The sequence below is a fragment of the Uloborus diversus genome, chromosome 7 (assembly GCF_026930045.1).
Source record: "Uloborus diversus isolate 005 chromosome 7, Udiv.v.3.1, whole genome shotgun sequence".
NCBI classification, from domain to species: domain Eukaryota; kingdom Metazoa; phylum Arthropoda; class Arachnida; order Araneae; family Uloboridae; genus Uloborus; species Uloborus diversus.
This window is the reverse complement of record NC_072737.1, coordinates 4,690,351-4,708,473: the sequence shown is the minus strand read 5'-3', so window position 1 is coordinate 4,708,473 and position 18,123 is coordinate 4,690,351. Positions and strand designations below refer to the sequence as shown.

The 18,123-nt window shown below is 34.6% G+C and overlaps 1 protein-coding gene across 1 annotated transcript; it reads left to right on the top strand.

The window, feature by feature from the left end:
- The first annotated feature begins 1,335 nt into the window (after window positions 1–1,335).
- On the top strand, window positions 1,336–16,820 carry LOC129226582 (SEC14-like protein 2). The gene is made up of 5 exons (XM_054861201.1): window positions 1,336–1,423; window positions 2,866–2,972; window positions 7,765–7,988; window positions 10,020–10,162; window positions 16,565–16,820. The coding sequence occupies exons 1-5, from the start codon at window positions 1,381–1,383 to the stop codon at window positions 16,648–16,650; spliced, it is 603 nt and encodes a 200-aa protein (XP_054717176.1). The 5' UTR covers window positions 1,336–1,380; the 3' UTR covers window positions 16,651–16,820.
- Window positions 16,821–18,123: the final 1,303 nt, after the last annotated feature.

Genomic DNA, 18,123 nt, shown 5'->3' with positions numbered 1-18,123 from the left:
ATGGATTGTGATGTCATCGGCAAGAAATGTAAACAATGAAAGCACACCGACTTAAGTATCTTTTTAAAAATATTAAACTCAGTCAAATTATTTAAAAAATGGTCAGATCCTATGTTTTTAAGCATGTTCTTTCAGAAAAAATACTTTTTAAAATTTTGGAAACGAGCCCATTCTGGAGTTGACTACGGGTGATGTTGATGCACTGTGGGAAAAAAAAACAGGCTCGAGTATATTTGCGGTTTCATGTTCTCGTCTTCCAAAGAATTGCAATTAAGTGTTTTATATATACAGTAAAACCTGTCTACAACGATACTGTTGGGACTTAAAAAAATATTGTTATAGACAGGTTATCGTTATAGACAGTTCGGTTATTCATGCTGACATTTTGCTGCGACCAAGGAAAATATCGTTATACACAAGTTTATTGTTATATTATAGACAGTATCGTTATGCACAGGTTTCACTGTATACAGTAAAACATGTCTACAACGATATTCTTGGAACTAAAAAAATATTGTTATAGACAGGTTATTGTTAGACAGTTCGGTTATTCATGCTGACATTTTGCTGGGACCAAGGAAAATATCGTTATAGACAAGTTTATTGTTATAGACAGTATCATTATACACAGGTTTCACTGTATATATATATATACGAGGCGTGTTTTTAAAGTAAGCTCCGTTTTGAAACTAAAAAAAAAAAAAAAAAAGAACCAGTACAGATAGAGCAAAAAAAAAATATTGCACAAAAATCTAACACCCTTACGCTATTTTTCTGCATTGCTTCCGTGGTTTTCCAAGCATTTGTCATAGCATTGGTACAGGTTTTTGTATACCTATTCGTACAAAGTTGCCGCCTTCCTAGTCAACCATTAGGACTCTTTCAGAGCTTTTGCTGAAACTTTTTGAACATCCTTTGGTCTGCCCCAACCTCACCCGCAGCAACTTTCATTTGTTTCGGCATCTAAAGTCTTTCCTAGGTGGTCTGTGGCACAACAGCAATAATGAGCTCAGAGAACATGTTACCCCATGTTTGACTGCACAGGCGGCAAATTTCTACGGTAAGGTATACAAAAACCTATACCACGCTATGACAAATGCTTGGAAAATCACGGGAGTAATGTCGAAATATAGTGTAAAGATTGTAGATTTTTGTGCAATAAATGTCTCTGCTCTATCTGTTCTCATTCCTTTTCTATTTCAAAACGGAACTTACTTTAAAAACACGCGTCGTATTTTAGTTTCAGCTTTTGCTCTTTGATATCTGTTTAAATTAATATGTTGGTAACATTTCTAAACGTCCAAGCCTGATTTTTTTTTTCTGTCTTCTATTTCAGCTCCTTTCTACTTCGACAAGGCCTTTAACATATTCAAACCTATAATGAAACTCAAGTTGCTACAAAAAATCAGAGTCGTCTCCCGAGGTACTTGTTCAATTTCTGCCAACGGTCATATTTTCTCTACGTGAATGTCCATTTCTTGCTATAAACCAGGGGTTCTCAAACTGGGTGCCGTGTGAGGAGGCGAGGGGTGCAACAATATTGCTATTGCATCAATATTGCAGCAATACATTACAATATTGCAACAATACATTACAATATTGCAGCAATATTGCAACAATAAATTACAATATTGCAACAATATTGCAACAATACATTACAATATTGCAACAATACATTACAATATTGCAACAATATTGCGAGGGGTGCCCAACAATATTGCTATTTTCTCTACGTGAATGCTCATTTCTTGCTGTAAACCAGGGGTTCTCAAATTGGGTACCGTGGGAGGAGGCGAGGGGTGCCGCGAAGTGTGCACATGGTATAAATATATTTTTAAGGGGGGTGGGTGTTCCCCCTAATGGTGACGGTTAAACTTTCTCTCTTCAGTGGAAGTAAATAATGAAATTTTTGTTCATGCTTTTGAGGTTATCAAATGTGGTTAGATGTATTTGTTTCTATATTGTTTCTTTAGGATCTTTTTATTTTTTCAATTTTCTTTAGTTTCATCATATTTTTTGGCATCATTCAAAAATCGGAATTAATTTCCATTTTCTCACCCCCGAATGAATATTGATTTTTTTTCGACCCGACCACACGTGGATATTTGCCTAGGAACGTACAGACACCGAAATATCCATTTTGACGACCCCCGAGTTAATTACAACGAATTTTCTCGTGACGTACGTATGTGCGTATGTATCTCGTGTAACTCAAAAACAGTATGTCCTAGAAAGTTGAAATTCAGTACGTGGACTCCTAATGGGGTCTAGTTGTGCACCTTCCGTTTTGGTTGCATTCGGATGTTTCTAAGGGGTCTTTTGCCACTTTTTGGGGGAAATCATTGTTCATTTCGATGTAAACTCGAATGGTGTTATAATTTGTCGGAGACTTGGCGATATATCGCCAGTCTTTTGGTCGCCAAGTTTTGTCGCCAACTTGGTGACAAATTTGGCGATTTTTTTTTTAAATTTGGTTTCTATTTGGCAATTGTTGGTGATATTTATAGAGTAAACTATGGAATCACATTAAAATTGCCAATATTTGGGAAATGACATTAAATTGGAGTAAAAGGAAGTCATGTGATGCACGCATTAGCTCGTTTATGAATCATCTGGTGAATATGAAAAAGCTCGAGCCAATTCAGTCATAAATGAGCGAGTTACTAGGATATGAACCTTAGGATGACCCTCTTCGGTGTACTACTTTAAATAAAATGGACTGGGGTGTCGCGAGAAAGTTCTAACTCTTCAAAGGGTGCCGCTAGCCGAAAAAGCGTGAGAACCCCTGCTATAAACCATGCTCATACTACAAAACTCTTATAAATAAAATTAAATAATTATTAACTTCATTTTCTTATGTCGCAGAACACACGGCAACAATGCTCTTAAAGTACATCGACGAAGACGTTCTGCCTGCTTTCTTGGGTGGCAAGAAATGTGATTCCAGTGGAAATCCCATGTGCACAGAGTTCGTAAGTACAACGACTTTTGATTAAATAAGAGCTACAGCTCTGATATGACCTGTAAATTTGTCGACTATCTTTCAAGTTCTAAGAGGCAAAATTATTTTATTCACTGTAGCAGGGCTTCCCAAACTGTGGTCCGCGGATCCCTCAGGAGTCCTCCACAAACTTCGATTTTTTTTTAACACGCTAAATGATTTTCAAATAATGCTCTTGTATTTGAAAACCAGAATTTTCACCTTCTAAATATAGAATTTTCCTTCGGAGTATAGAATTTTCCTTCCTGACATCTCAAGAAATTGTGCTGTAAGATCATGCAGCTACCACACTGCAAATTCCCAGTACTCATTGGAACACTTTAATTTAGAGAAAGTGTTCTAATTGTTTGAATTTGCACTGAAATATGTTCCGAATCAGGGCCGGATTTGGAAGTGTGGAGGCCCTGTGACAACGAAGGAGTGAAGACCCCTAATCAGGGTTCGAAAAGATCATCATATTTTCGAAAATATCCGATACTTTGATATATATCCGAATATTTTGATATATGTATATATTCGACATTTTCGATCAGCACTTTAATAGTAAATACATCCTGAAGTTACTGCTACTATTTATTTTTTATATTATTATTATTATAATTTATAGGGGAGAAAAAAACGTAAAATTTGCTGACCCGTGAAAGTTAGGATATTTTGTAAAATTTTTACTGTGGGGGCCCCTTTGTTGTGGAGACTCCGGGGAAGTAGCCCCGCCTGCCCACCCCTAAATCCGGCCATGTTCCGAATTCGCTCCGTTAAAAAGATGTGTTTTAAATTTAAATTCGAATGTGATACGCTCGGGATTTTTGTTAAACTTACAAATGGGAACACATTGGGTACACTGGTAAAATCATTGCATTCTTTCGTACAAATATAATTTAAGCATCTTCCTTTTTATACCAATCATTAGAATATCTGAATATGATACTAATAGAAATTTTGTTGCAATGGATCGCTGTCGGTTGGTGTCGAGAATGGAGGTTGGAGGGAAAACTGATGGCCTACCTTTGTCAAAGACTGTCCATTGCCGGCGGCAATTGAGAGTTGCCCTACGATACTGACTGAAAAATTAACAACAAAAACTGCTGGTATAATCAAAAGGGTGGTCCATAGGGGCTGTAAAAAATGGCCCGCTGTACTGATAGGGGCTTTAATATTTAATTAGCACTCCCAAATGATATATGCCATTGTCCAGTTTTATGTAGTATCGCTATCTAACAGTAATGTTGGGTTGTTAATATAATCCAATAATTGTTGGATTGTTGAACTAAAGATAAATAATTGCTGCACCGAATTTTTTTATTCATCATTTGGTTTTGTCAGACATATATTGATTATGTAAAGCATTGTCATTGTGTTTTATGAGGCTCGTAATAAGATCTATAGAGGCTCTATAAGAAATACTTGTATAGAGTTTTATAGAATTATGGACCAATTTTCTATAGGATATTTCCATAGAATTCTGTTAAAAAAACTTTATAGGATTCTAAAAGACGTATATAGAATTCTATAGAACTAATTTTATAGAAACCTATAGCGTTTTAACTGTAGAATTCTATAGAAAACGGTCTATAGAAAATTGGGCCATAATTCAAAAGACTCTATATAGGTATTCTATAGATTTTTTATAGAATTCTATAGACCATTTTCATAAGGGAAAAAAATGTTCTCAAATGCGTCCCCAAAAGTGTAAAAATGTACGCTGAACCAAATGAGCGTTTTGAAAAGTGTTCTCAGAATTGTTTTGAAAGCTGTTTCAAAAAGTGTTTCAAAGTGCTATAAAAAAGAGAACAAGTGTCCGAGTTCAAAAAGTATTCAAAACGTGCTTGAAAAGTGTCCATGGAATACTCTTCAGATTACTCGGTATTTATACCGAAGCTGTCTAGATTCTGAACTTGGTATTCGACTCCAGCAGTCAATAATGAAACCCAATACAGTAAAATTGGGCCAGCTAAACCAACCCATTAATTAGATGTTCCATTTTGAATTCTCATTGTTTTATTACCAGTTGATTTCTGTCTGATCAATTTGATTTTTGCACTTCAGAATTCGTAATTAAAGTTAGGCCTAGTACCCACTGATGAACTCACGCTTTGAGGGGGGAGGAGTTTGAGAAATTGTTTTAGTTTGTGAAAAGGGAAAGGAGGAGGTAACGAGAAAAGGGACATCCCACATCTTATTATGACAAAATGCTTATGAAAAATAGCGTGACAAATTGTTCAACGGATTTCCTCCGTCAGCTGTTGCTCTAATTGGAATTCAAAAATTTGGTTGTTTTTAAAACCATACCCTAGTATACATGAAATACACCACCAGCCAGCACGAAACTGCAGTCCGAGGACTGCAGTTTCGTGCTTATTAGCACGCATCAGCCCGGCATAGGAAAGTGACTGAGCTGGAGGTGGAAAACCTATTAAGGAAGCCAAGAGTGGCAAACAAACTGGTAGTTAATAAAGAATTAGCGCAGACCAGACGAGTGACCGAAGCAATGGTTCGGTTCAACTCGATTATTGAAGGCAAGGCATGGTATATTCAGTAAATTACTGGCTCAATAGCCAGGGCTAAAGCAGATATACTTGAAATACAAAGAGGTTTTCCATCTCCAGCTCAGTCACTTTCCTATGCCGGGCTGATGAGTGCTAATAAGCACGAAACTGCAATCCTCGGCTGGAAATGACTGAGCTGGTGGTGTATTTCATGTATTTCTGCTTTAGCCCTGGCTATTGGGCCGGTAATTTACTGAACATATCCTAGTATCTCATAGCCATTTCAACTTTCTCCTTCGACTGATTTTATTCACTCGTACAATGCTTATTTCATGTCTTTAAATACTTTTTACCTTGTGTAAAGCATTGTCATTGTATTTTATGAGGCTCTTAATAAGATCTATAGAGGCTCTATAGGAAGATCTATAGAGGATCTATAAGAAGATCTAAAGAGGCTGTATAGAGTTTTTTTTAGAATTATGGCCCATTTTTCTATAGGATGTTTCTATGGAATTCTATTTATAAAAACTCTGTAGGATTCTAAAAGACGTATATAGAATTCTATAGACTAATTTTGTAGAAACCTTCAGAGTTTTCACTATATAATTCTATAGAAAATGATCTATAGAAAATTGGACCGTAATTCTATAGGACTCTATATAGGTATTTCTATAGATTTTTATAGAATTCTATAGACCATTTTCATAAGGGAGTGTTAAAAAAATCTTCTCATATGCGTCCCCAAAAGTGTAAAAATGTACGCTGAACCAAATGAGCATTTTGAAAACTGTTCTCAGAATTGTTTTGAAAGCTGTTTCAAAAAGTGTTTCAAAGTGCTATAAAAAAGAGAACAAGTGTCCGAGTTCAAAAAGTATTCAAAACGTGCTTGAAAAGTGTCCATGGAATACTCTTCAGATTACTCGGTATTTATATCGAAGCTGTCTAGATTCTGAACTTTGTATTCGACTCCAGCAGTCAAAAATGAAACTCAATACAGTAAAATTGTTCTAGCTAAACCAACCCATTAATTAGATGTTTCATTTTAATGTTCATTGTTTCGTTACCAGATGATTTCTGTCTGATCAATTTGATTTTTGCACTTCAGAATTTGTAATTAAAGTTAGGCCTAGTACCCACTAATGAACTCACGCTTTGAGAGGGGAGGAGTTTGAGAAATTGTTTCAGTTTGGGAAAAGGGAATGGAGGGGGTAACGAGAAAAGGGACATTCCACATCTTATTATGACAAAATGCTTATGAAAAATAGCGTGACAAATTGTTCAACGGATTTCCTCCGCCAACTGCTGCTCTAATTGGAATTCAAAAATTTGGTTGTTTTAAAACCATACCCTAGTATACATGAAATACACCACCAGCTCAGTCATTTCCAGCCGAGGACTGCAGTTTCGTGCTTATTAGCACGCTTCAGCCCGGCATAGGAAAGTGACTGAGCTGGAGATGGAAAACCTATTAAGGAAGCCAAGAGTGGCAAACAAACTGGTAGTTAATAAAGAATTAGCGCAGACCAGACGAGTGACCGAAGCAATGGTTCGGTTCAACTCGAGGATTGAAGGCAAGGCATGGTATATTCAGTAAAATACCGGCCCAATAGCCAGGGCTAAAGCAGAAATACATGAAATACAAAGAGGTTTTCCATCTCCAGCTCAGTCACTTTCCTATGCCGGGCTGATGAGTGCCAATAAGCATGAAACTGCAGTCCTCGGTTGGAAATGACTGAGATGGTGGTGTATTTCATGTATTTCTTCTTTAGCCCTGGCTATTGGGTCAGTAATTTACTGAACATACCCTAGTATCTCATAGCCATTTTCAAGTTTCTCTTTCGACTGATTTTATTCACTCGTACAATGCTTATTTCTTGTCTTTAAATACTTTTTACCTTGTGTAAAGCATTGTCGTTGTATTTTATGAGGCTCTTAATAAGATCTATAGAGGCTCTATAGGAAGATCTATAGAGGATCAATAAGAAGATCTAAAGAGGCTGTATAGAGTTTTTTAGAATTATGGCCCAATTTTCTATAGGATGTTTCTATGGAATTCTATTTAAAAAAACTCTATAGGATTCTAAAAGTCGTGTATAGAATTCTATAGACTAATTTTGTAGAAACCTTCAGAGTTTTTCACTATATAATTCTATAGAAAACGATCTACAGAAAATTGGAACGTAATTCTATAGGACTCTATTAGGTTTCGTTTACTAAAAACTTTTGCTGCTTTACCTATGGTGAAACAAAGATGTCAATATATGTGTTCTTTATTAGCTAAAATTTGGCGGCCGAATTCCTGAGAAGTATTACCTGAGAAATCGTCCGCCTCTGCTGTCAACCGACCCTGGCGTCATGTCAGTTTGGGTGGCGCCCCGATCTGTTTTCAACTACTCCGTGGTGGTCAGAGAGCCTCGATCCAAAATTCGAATCGAATATAGATATGAAAATGGTTCCGTCGACACCAAGATGTTGTTTAGGCCGTTTGGACCGAATCCGGAGTAAGTAGTCAATACATCTCAAAAAACATTTCCTAATTATTTAATTAACTGAAAAATCGACATTCAAGATATGACAGGTGAAAATTCTTCTACATTTCAACGTAAAAATTGCCTGTTTGGTGATACAGTAGAACCTCGATTAACCGAGCTTCGATTAAGCGAGGTTTCTGTTAACCGAGCCGATAATGAAATCTAATTTTTAAAAAGAATTTTAATTTAGCATTGAGTGAAGAGTTTTCAATGTGAAAATAAGAATATTTTCTAGAAGTTTGCTTCTTTAAATGCATTTTTCAATATTTCACTTGGCATTGTAAAAAATTAAAAACTTTTTTCTTTTTAAACTTATATTTTCTGTTTTAGTTTTTTTAATTGTAAAACATTGCTTTTTTCATGGTCATTTTTATCTTTTAAAAATATTCTATTGTATTTCAATTAATACTTTTTAAAAATTTGAGATCCTGACAGGGTTTTTATGCGAAGTTTCTATCAACAGAGATTTCCGACACCCGATTTTCTATAGGATGTTTCTATGGAATTCTATTTAAAAAAATCTATAGGATTCTAAAAGACGTATATAGAATTCTATAGAACAAGCGGTTCCAATTAGCTCGGATAATCAAAGTTCTACTGTATTTTTAAAGTTGAAATTTTAACCGTAGCTCCAGTGGATAGCGTAAAATAGTCAAGTTACTGAATCCAGTGTTCAGCCCTACAAAATCAAGTTTTCCGTGCATGTCAAACATTTCCAAAAAATACTCGTTACTCGATCATTGGCTGTTATGTATTTGAGGACTAGAAAAATCGCCCGTCAAAGTATGACGGGTGAAAATTGCTTCTACATTCAAACAAAGCAATTGCTTGTCAAATTTCATTTCGATAGTTGAAATTTTAACCCTAACTCCAGTATATTAACCCTGAACTCCAGTAAGTAGCGTTCATTGTTGTTTGTTGACCATTTTTACGTTTCTTCATTCTCTTAAAATGACAGTCTTTTACCAGTAAAACGGTTAAGTTACCGGATCCAGTTCAGCCCTTTTAAATTAAAAAAATAAATAAATAAATAAAGTAAAAATTAATTTGAATTTTGACATCTTGAATTCAAATTTTGTTTTTCGCAATCACGAGTGTGTGTATGTAGGCGTGTGTTTGTGTGTGGGGGGGGGGTATGTGTGTTTGTGTGTAGGGGGTATGTGTATGTTTGGGTAGGCATGTGTGTTTGTGTCTGTGCGCTGGCATAAGTGTGTGGGTAGTTGTGTGTGTGAATTTGTGGGGGGAGAGGGTATGTGTATGTGTGTGTAGGTATATGTGTTTGTATCTGTGTGCAGGCATGAATGTGTGGGTAGTTGTGTGTATGTGTGTGTATGTGTGGGTGTCTCTATGTATGCGTGTGTGTATGTGTTTGTGCGCTGGCATAAGTGTGTGGGTAGTTGTGTGTGTGAATGTGTGGGGGGAGAGGGTATGTGTATGTGTGTATAGGTATATGTGTTTGTATCTGTGTGCAGGCATGAATGTGTGGGTAGTTGTGTGTATGTGTGTGTATGTGTGGGTGTCTCTATGTATGCGTGTGTGTATGTGTGGGTGTCTCTATGTATGCGTGTGTGTATGTGTTTGTGTGTAGGTGTGTGTGTGTGTTTAGTTGTGTATGTGTGCGTGTGTGTGTAGGACATGGATGCAACCTGGAGACGGCTTTCGCTATAGGAGCAGCATCGTGAGGAGCCGATCGACGGTGGTGGTGCGGAGGGTGGCGGGGGGAAAATAAAATGATAGGAACGCCAAAAACAGTCAAGTGAGAACAATAAGCAATCGTGATTGCTCAAAAAAAAACAGCATTTCCCTGCATGTCAAATATTACCAAAAAATATTATCAAATTATCATATCGTGGCGCGAGTTTCATTGTTGATGACTTCAGCGTTACTCGATCATTCGCTTTTATAAATATGTTTATGGTTGTAATAACAAAAAGTTAAACTTCGTTTCTGTGATGGGATAGAGTTGTTTTATGTGTCTAATCTTTGTTATTTTTTCGGTAGCGAACTTGATTTGCCTGCAGCCGATGAGTATCTAGACGAGGACGACCCCAAATGCAATGCCCGGTTTGTCAGTCCTGCCATTCGAGTGCAAGGTCATCTCACCCCCGTGGAAGAAGCTTGTATTGCCCCATGGCCTGGAATATGTAAATACCTGCCTTGTGCATTTCTCTTAAATTTTTATTATTTGATTTGCATTGTAATAATGTACGAGATCTTAGAGTATTCTTCCGTATGCAGGTAAAGGGCAGTAACTGCAAATTTTTCATTTCTCATTTTTTTACATTTTTGTCATCTATTGTACGTTATCTTTACTGTACAAGCTCGCTTATTTGGTTTCCACCGAAAAAAAGGTACGAAAAAGACGTCTGATTCCAGCATTTCCCTATTGTTAGTATTGAAACCAAAACGCGTTTCTTCAAATGTCTCGGAAACTCCTTTTTGCAGATACTGCCGTTTACCTGCACACGGCAGTATTATACTCAGCAGTTTTCGAAAATATCATATTTTCGAAAATATCCGATATTTTGATATTGTTATAAGGTTCCGGGGCGAGTTCAACTTTCTTGAAATAACGACACAGTTCTTGAGAATACACAGGAGTTTTATTTACACTACGTACATTAAAGATCGTCAACAACTGCTAAATGAATCATCAGCAATGAAGCAAATATCACGCAACACCGTAAACTCAATGGTTACACACGTATTTACTTCCAAATACGAAAAAACAACACAGCGAAATGCCTCGCTATAAACAGATCTAATACACTCTCAGTACAAATTCTCAATCGAAACTGACTTTTTATCATGCGTAACGGCTTTCTATAACATCGAAAAGTTTCCACTATATTCCAAATGCTTCTAGTATCTTCTTTTCATTCACAAACCTTATCAATGAAAAATAGGGGACCGTATACTTCAACTGAATGTATAGGGGCTGTATATTCATTACAGGAAACTATTTACAGGTTACGTTACTACAATAATTTTAGATGAAAGATAATTTAGTAAACGCCTAATTTAGCTAGATTACGACAAATTAATCACAAAAATAATTACTATTTACAGACTTTGTAACTATATATATCGGATATGTTGATATATATCCGATATTTTCAACCAACACAAACTCAAGTCTTCAAGATAGTAAATGCATCTTCAAAAACACTCCTTATTTTCTTATATTATTGCAATATGTAGTCTAAAAATTAAGGTTTCTCTTATTATTTATATCTAATATTTCATTTGACATTTTAATCAATTTTAATGGAATTAATTTAACATTAGCTGTTTTACTCATCTTTCTTCTTTTAGCTAGTTTTACCCAGTTATAATATGATTGAGAAATAAAAAAATACGTATTAGTTGGTGAATAGTCATAGGGCATTTTCTTTTTTTCTGACCAACGTTTAATATTAAATTAAGCACTTTTAATCGGAATTAAAATTGTTACATTACTAATAATTTTATGAATATAAAATAAAAAAAGAATACTATATTACTTTGTTATGTTACTGATGTATTAATAAATCTTTAAAATGTCGTACATAACGTTTTGGTTATTTTCAAAAATAAATGAACAATATAACTATGATTAATATTGTAACGGATTCCAGCGCGACTTCCACTTTCTTGAAATGAAGACACAGTTCTTGATAAAAACACAGGAGCTTTATTTACACTATGTACAGGAGAAATCGTTCACAACTGCTAAATTAATCATCAGCAATTAAGCAAATATCACTCAACACCGTAAACTTAACGGTTACACACGTATTTACTTCCAAATACGATAACAACACAGCGAAATGCCTCGCTATAAACAGAGCAAATACGCTCTCAGTTCGAAATCTCAATCGAAAACTCCCCTCTTTATCCAGCGTAACGGTTTATATACACACCGAAAAGAAATCTCTCAAATATTCCACACGCTTCTGGAAAATAGTAGACCGTTATCAAATTTTATCAATGAACAAAAAGGAAATAGGGGGGTCGTACACTTTAGCCATATGAAAAGGGGTTGTATATTCATTACGGGAAACTATTTACAGGTTACGTTACTACAATAATTACTATTTACAGGATTTGTAACAATACTATATTACTTTGTTATGTTACTGATGTATTAATAAATCTTTAAAATATCGTACATAACTTTTTGGTTATTTTCAAAAATAAATGAACAATATTACTATGATTAATATAATTTTTATATTGAAAATACCGTGGTTGAAAAAATAAATATCGAAAATATCAAAATATCATGATATTTTCAAAATAAATATCGGATATATATCATGATATATCGACTGATATATATCGGCGAGTCCTGTTACTCAATGTACTCTATTGTACTGTAGAGGGATCGTAGAATATTGATCGTAGAGTGCAATAGGGCCACTCCGCGCAAAACGGTAATTTTGTCCCGCACGTGACGTATCGTATATTAAAGTAAAAAAGATAATTTCAAAAGATAATGATAAAAATTTCATTGCTAAACAAATTTCAAACGAATATATGATACCTTAGGGGACGGTGGACCTTTAAAGCTTTTTCTTTTATTTATTAATTTTGAAATGTGAAACTGAGCATAAAAGTTAGTAAGTTTATTAGCATACAAAATATCAAGCAAAAAATAAAAATTTGATTAAAATTAAAAAGTTTGAAATTTAAAATATAAATTTTAAAATGCTCCATGCGACTCAATGTTTGCTTTTTTCTCAAACAATTTGCATTTTACCAGAGCACAGAACATTTCCAAGAACTTTGGGTATCCATTTAAGGATTGGTCCAATATTAACTGCACAGTATTTTTTTTCGCTTAAAGCAATAGTTTTTGTTGCGAATATTACATAAAAATAGAAACTTTAATATTTTTAAACACCATAAAATTTTCTTAAACCTTAATGCATACCCAGTTTTATCAAACTACTACGAAAGTAGTATATTCTAAAATTTGAAGCATATCAAACAAAAATGAAGTCGCATGGAGCTTTTTTCAATCTGTGTCAGCATCGAATTTTCCAGTCCGAGATAAATGACGTTAAAGTCTAATTTCACCTACATTTCATGATCTTCGTATTTTAATACCTCCCGAAAAATATTTTCACGATGACTAAATACTTGACATTAATACCAATGTAAGAATTTATTGAAACTTAGTTTACATGTTTGACACTTATTTTTACTGAGTTTTTCGATTTTGTTTACATGTTTTACAGCCATTTTAATCAAAAACATGCTCTGTTTACTTTTTTTTTTAAAGGCATATAACTTCGCGATAAAACATCAGATCAACAAGCGGTTTTTTTTCGTACGATTCAGCACACTTCATATATTGTTACTTCCACGAAATAAAAAAGTCATATTTTTTAACGATTTGAGCTATTTGGAAGGTCCACGGTCACCTAAAGCAAAAAATTACGGCATTACTTTTTTAAATAATTATTTTTTAATGAAATATATGAAAAGTCACGTGGGGTACAAAGTGACTACTTTATGGTGGAATGGTGCAATACATAATTTTTTGCATTGGTATTTAAATCATTGTTTCTCAACAAGCGAGATATGTGTCCTTTACATTGTAACCTTTGCCTTCTAAATCTACAATTTATTTTAACAGTAGCTGCGCTGCCCGGCTTTTCGTGGTCTACCTCGAAAATAAAAGTTGGGTCAAAAATTGATGCGTGTTAACAATCAGGCTTCAATTAGAGAAAAAAAAAAATACTGTAAAATTTCCCGTCAAAATAATCATTCTTAATGAAAGAAAACGGCAGATCAAAAATCCCCGAATAAATTAAGCGCAACCTTCTTACCTTCTTGATTAACTTCTGATAGCAGCACAAAAAAAAAAAAAAAAAAAAAAAAAAAAAAAAAAAAAAAAAGATCGCCATAAAAAATCAAAAGGAGAAATTTTTACCTCAACACAAAAACAAAATTTTTTTTCGTCAGAGGCGAGAAAAAAAAAAAAAAAAGTGGCAACTTCTGATCGCGTGTTGCCACTATTTCGTTTCCGGTATGGAAATAGTAGTGTTTCCTTAGGCATAAAAATGGTTTTAAAAAATTTTCCCGTGATTTTACGGCCTTGTTTGTTTGTTTTCTTCTTTTTTTTGAAATTTGAAAGAATTAAAATAATTTCAGGAGCATTTTTCCAAGGCTTTCGAATGGCGCTAAATTCGAGCTGCTTTACTTTAGGCCAATAATGTATCTACACCGTACCCCTCTAGGTCATAGATTTTGATCCCCTTGTCATAAATGCAGATTTGCATAACACCCCGGTGTAGAAAAGTTTTTTTTATACTTCGTTTTTCAAAAAAAGAAGAAGTATTCGCAAAAAAAATTTCACTCAAAAATCGACCTAAATTTCCATTTTGCTCGCCCCCAAATGAATGTTGGGTTTTTTTTTTCGACTCAACCACACGTGGATAAATGCCTAAGAACGTATAGACACGCGAAATATCCATTTTGACGATTCCCGAGTTAGTTACAACGAGTTTTCTCGTGACGTCTGTATTTACCTATGTATGTGCGTATGTATGTCGCATAACTCAAGAACGGTATGTCGTAGAAAATTGATACTTGGTACGTAGATTCCTAGTGGGGTCTAGCAGTGGCGTAGCTAGACCCGACTTTCGGGGGGGGGGGGGTTACTTCTTTTATATATATATATATATATATATATATATATATATATATATATATATATATATATGTGTGTGTGTGTGTAATCGCTTGGAATTTTTTCCTTTCTCTTCTCTCTTCTTTTTCTCTTTTTTTTTTGAGACTAACTTTTCGGGGGGGGGGGTTTGTCCCCAAACTCCCCCCCCCCTTAGCTACGCCCCTGGGGTCTAGTTGTGCACCCCCCCTTTTGGTTGCATTCGGGTGTTTCTAAGGGCGTCTTTTGCCACTTTTTGAGGGAAATCATTGTTACTTTCGATGTAAACTCAAGTGGTGTTACAATTTGGCGGACACGTGGCGATATATCGCTAGTCTTTTGGTCGCCAAGTTTTGTCGCCATTTTGGCGACATATTTGGCGATTTTTTTTTTTTTTAAATTATGATTTCAGTTTGGCCATTGTTAGTGATATTTAGAGAGTAAACAATTGAATCACATTAAAATTGCCAATGGTGGGGAAATGACATTAAATTGGAGCAAAAGGAAGTCATGTGATGCACACATCAGCTCGTTTTTAGGAAGTTTTGGGGAGAAAACCACTATCCATATTTCATTTAGATCCTGGTTAGCAGGAGAATCATATTTGATGATTAAACTTAGGCTCATTAAACGCGTATCACTCCAATATTGCTCATTCTATTGAATATTGGGAATGAGGCAGATACAGGAGTTTTTTCTTACAAAAATACCGTTCATTTTTTTTTTTTTTTTTTTTTTTTGCAACTTTGTTTGATACTAAATTTTCCTATTCCAATTTTTTTCGGATTTTCCTTTTAAATCGTACACAAGGAGTTTTCAGAAGCTCCTTCGTTTTCTGATTTTCCCTTTTTTTTTCGTCTGATGAATTCTGCGACACTTGAATGTTTTTCTTGTCGTTTCCTTTTCACCCACTCACGGTCTTAGATTTTTTTTTCTGAAATTTTCTTTCCTGTCCTTTCTGACTGCTTTTAAATCGTGAAGCATTTAACTCTCTTTCTAACGAGGGATTTTTTTTATTTATTTTATCCTTTCCTTCAAAGTTGCAGCAAAAATTCAGCAGTATTTTCCTAACTTATTCACCCTTAGTATTTTTTGCATTTCATAATTTGTGGAACTTTTTTCGTACGAAATTTCTTTCTTTTTGAGATTCTTCTCCTCTCCTTTCTTCTCTCAGGCTTCTTTTAGGGTTCTCTTCTCCTTTCTTCTCTTTGGATTCTTTTCTCCTTTCTTCTCTTAGGGTTCTGTTCTCCTTTCTTCTCTTAGGTTCTCCTCTCCTTTCTTCTCTTAGGGTTCTCTTCTCCTTTCTTCTTTTAGGGTTCTCTTCTCCTTTCTTCTCTTAGGGTTCTCTTCTCCTTTCTTCTCTTAGGGTTCTCTTCTCCTTTATTCTCTCAGGCTTCTGTTCTCCTTTCTTCTCTTAGGGTTCTCTTCTCCTTTATTCTCTTAGGGTTCTCTTCTCTTTTATTCTCTTAGGGTTCTCTTCTCCTTTATTCTCTTAGGGTTCTCTTCTCCTTTATTCTCTTAGGGTTCTCTTCTCCTTTCTTCTCTCAGGCTTTTGTTCTTCTTTCTTCTCTCAGGCTTTTGTTCTTCTTTCTTCTCTCAGGCTTTTGTTCTTCTTTCTTCTCTCAGGCTTTTGTTCTTCTTTCTTCTCTCAGGCTTTTGTTCTTCTTTCTTTCTTCTCTTAGGGTTCTCTTCTCCTTTGTTTTCTTAGGGTTCTCTTCTCCTTTCTTGTCTCAGGATCCTCTTCTTCTATGGTTCTCACCTATGATTATTACTTCATTTTTTGAAAACAAAAATATCAAGATACATACTAACTTTATTAACATTAGATAACATTTTTTTTTACCTCTCTATCCTAAATGTTCGCTAATATTTCCTATTCTTACTTTTACAGACATTTTCCAGTTCAACAATAGTTACAGTTGGTTCACCTCTCGGCGGATCATATTTAGGATCAAATCCATCCCTCTAGAGTCCTGATCATCACCAGCTATAGCCCCCAGTGACTTTTATTAATTGCAGTAATCGATTTCATGTACCCTCTTGTTTTGTCGCGTGTGTGATATTTCTAAATCGTTATTGAAAATCCTCTTTGTTGAGCACTGTATTGATCTTGTTATTTTATTAAATTAAATATTTAATTCATTGTTTGTGGTTGCATGTGAGTTTATTTTATTTTCTGAATCATTGAACTAAGGCGAAAAAGCTCTGTAAGTAGTTTTAGGCATGTGTCTCTTGTTAAATAGTTTCATTTTCTTTTTCCCATTTTTATCTTCTTTCTCTTTATTAACACTTTTTTATTAGCTTCACCTGTATGCATGCATGTATGTATCTTGTAACGGAATCTTGCAGCTCAAATTTCGCCCACTTCCTGCGATCGGATTCTTTTGAATTTCGGCACGTGACCTCAGACCCGATGACAATGCAATATTCTATAATCAAAGTAATTAATTAACGATTTTAATTGTTAGTTTCCTCCAATTTTAATCAATATTTTGGCATAAATCCAACAATGTGAAAAAGGAAAAATTTAAAAAAATACATTAAAAAATGCTCACAGAAATTATTTATAAATATCTACAAAAACCTTTAATTTTTCTGCATCAGACAAAACTTGTTCCAATGTTCCAAGGTAATTAGAGTATGAAATATAATTGTTTTTAACTATTTTCATGCCAAAACTTAGGTGAGCCTTCAATTGGAAATTCATTGTTGATCAGACCATTGTTAAACAAAACTTTTATTCAAATGCATCTCAAATTTTCAAAGTAATGTAGATATGATTTCCGCACACATTCATTGATGACTGAGATGGATTTGCTGGATTAGACAATTACTCCACAGGCAATTTATCAGCGAAGTTGAATGTTTTAAGAGCTCGGCTATTACACTTTAAGGGGTACAGTCACTCTTTCTGGAGTTTCAGAAACCACGTTTCGAAGGCCACTCGAGACCTTTAGCCGCTTTTTTTTGGACAAATTTCATGAATATAAAAGATTTTGAACAATGTTGAAATGAATATTTTTTTGTAAAACAAGTTAAACCAAAAAGAGAAGAAAATAAAATAATAGTTTAAAAAACTAAAAAAACACGCTTTCGTAGCAAAATGAACTAAAAAATGAAAAATAATTTTTGGATGCTAGTAGTTGACCAATCACTTAATTTTAATGTAATACAAAAAAGCATGGGGGGCTTCTTATCTGTTGTCTTGATTTTTTTCCATTTGTTGTCCATGCAAAAATGTAAATAGACCCCACGCTTTTTTGTACTAAATTAAAATTGAGTGATTGATCAACTACTATCATCCAAAATGATTATTTTTCATTTTTTAGTTCATTTTGCTACGAAAGCGTGTTTTAATTTTTTTAACTATTATTTTATTTACTTCTCTTTTCATTCGCTTTTTAGATTTTTACATTCTACGCCGGATTTAGACTTGACGTTTCCCTGAGA

Coding starts and splice junctions, on each gene's coding strand:
- LOC129226582 (XM_054861201.1), top strand. CDS start 1,381: ATGAAACTCAAGTTGCTACAAAAAATCAGAGTCGTCTCCCGAG. Junction 1,424..2,865: donor AATCAGAGTCGTCTCCCGAG/GTACTTGTTCAA, acceptor CTTATGTCGCAG/AACACACGGCAACAATGCTC. Junction 10,163..16,564: donor TGCCCCATGGCCTGGAATAT/GTAAATACCTGC, acceptor TTACTTTTACAG/ACATTTTCCAGTTCAACAAT.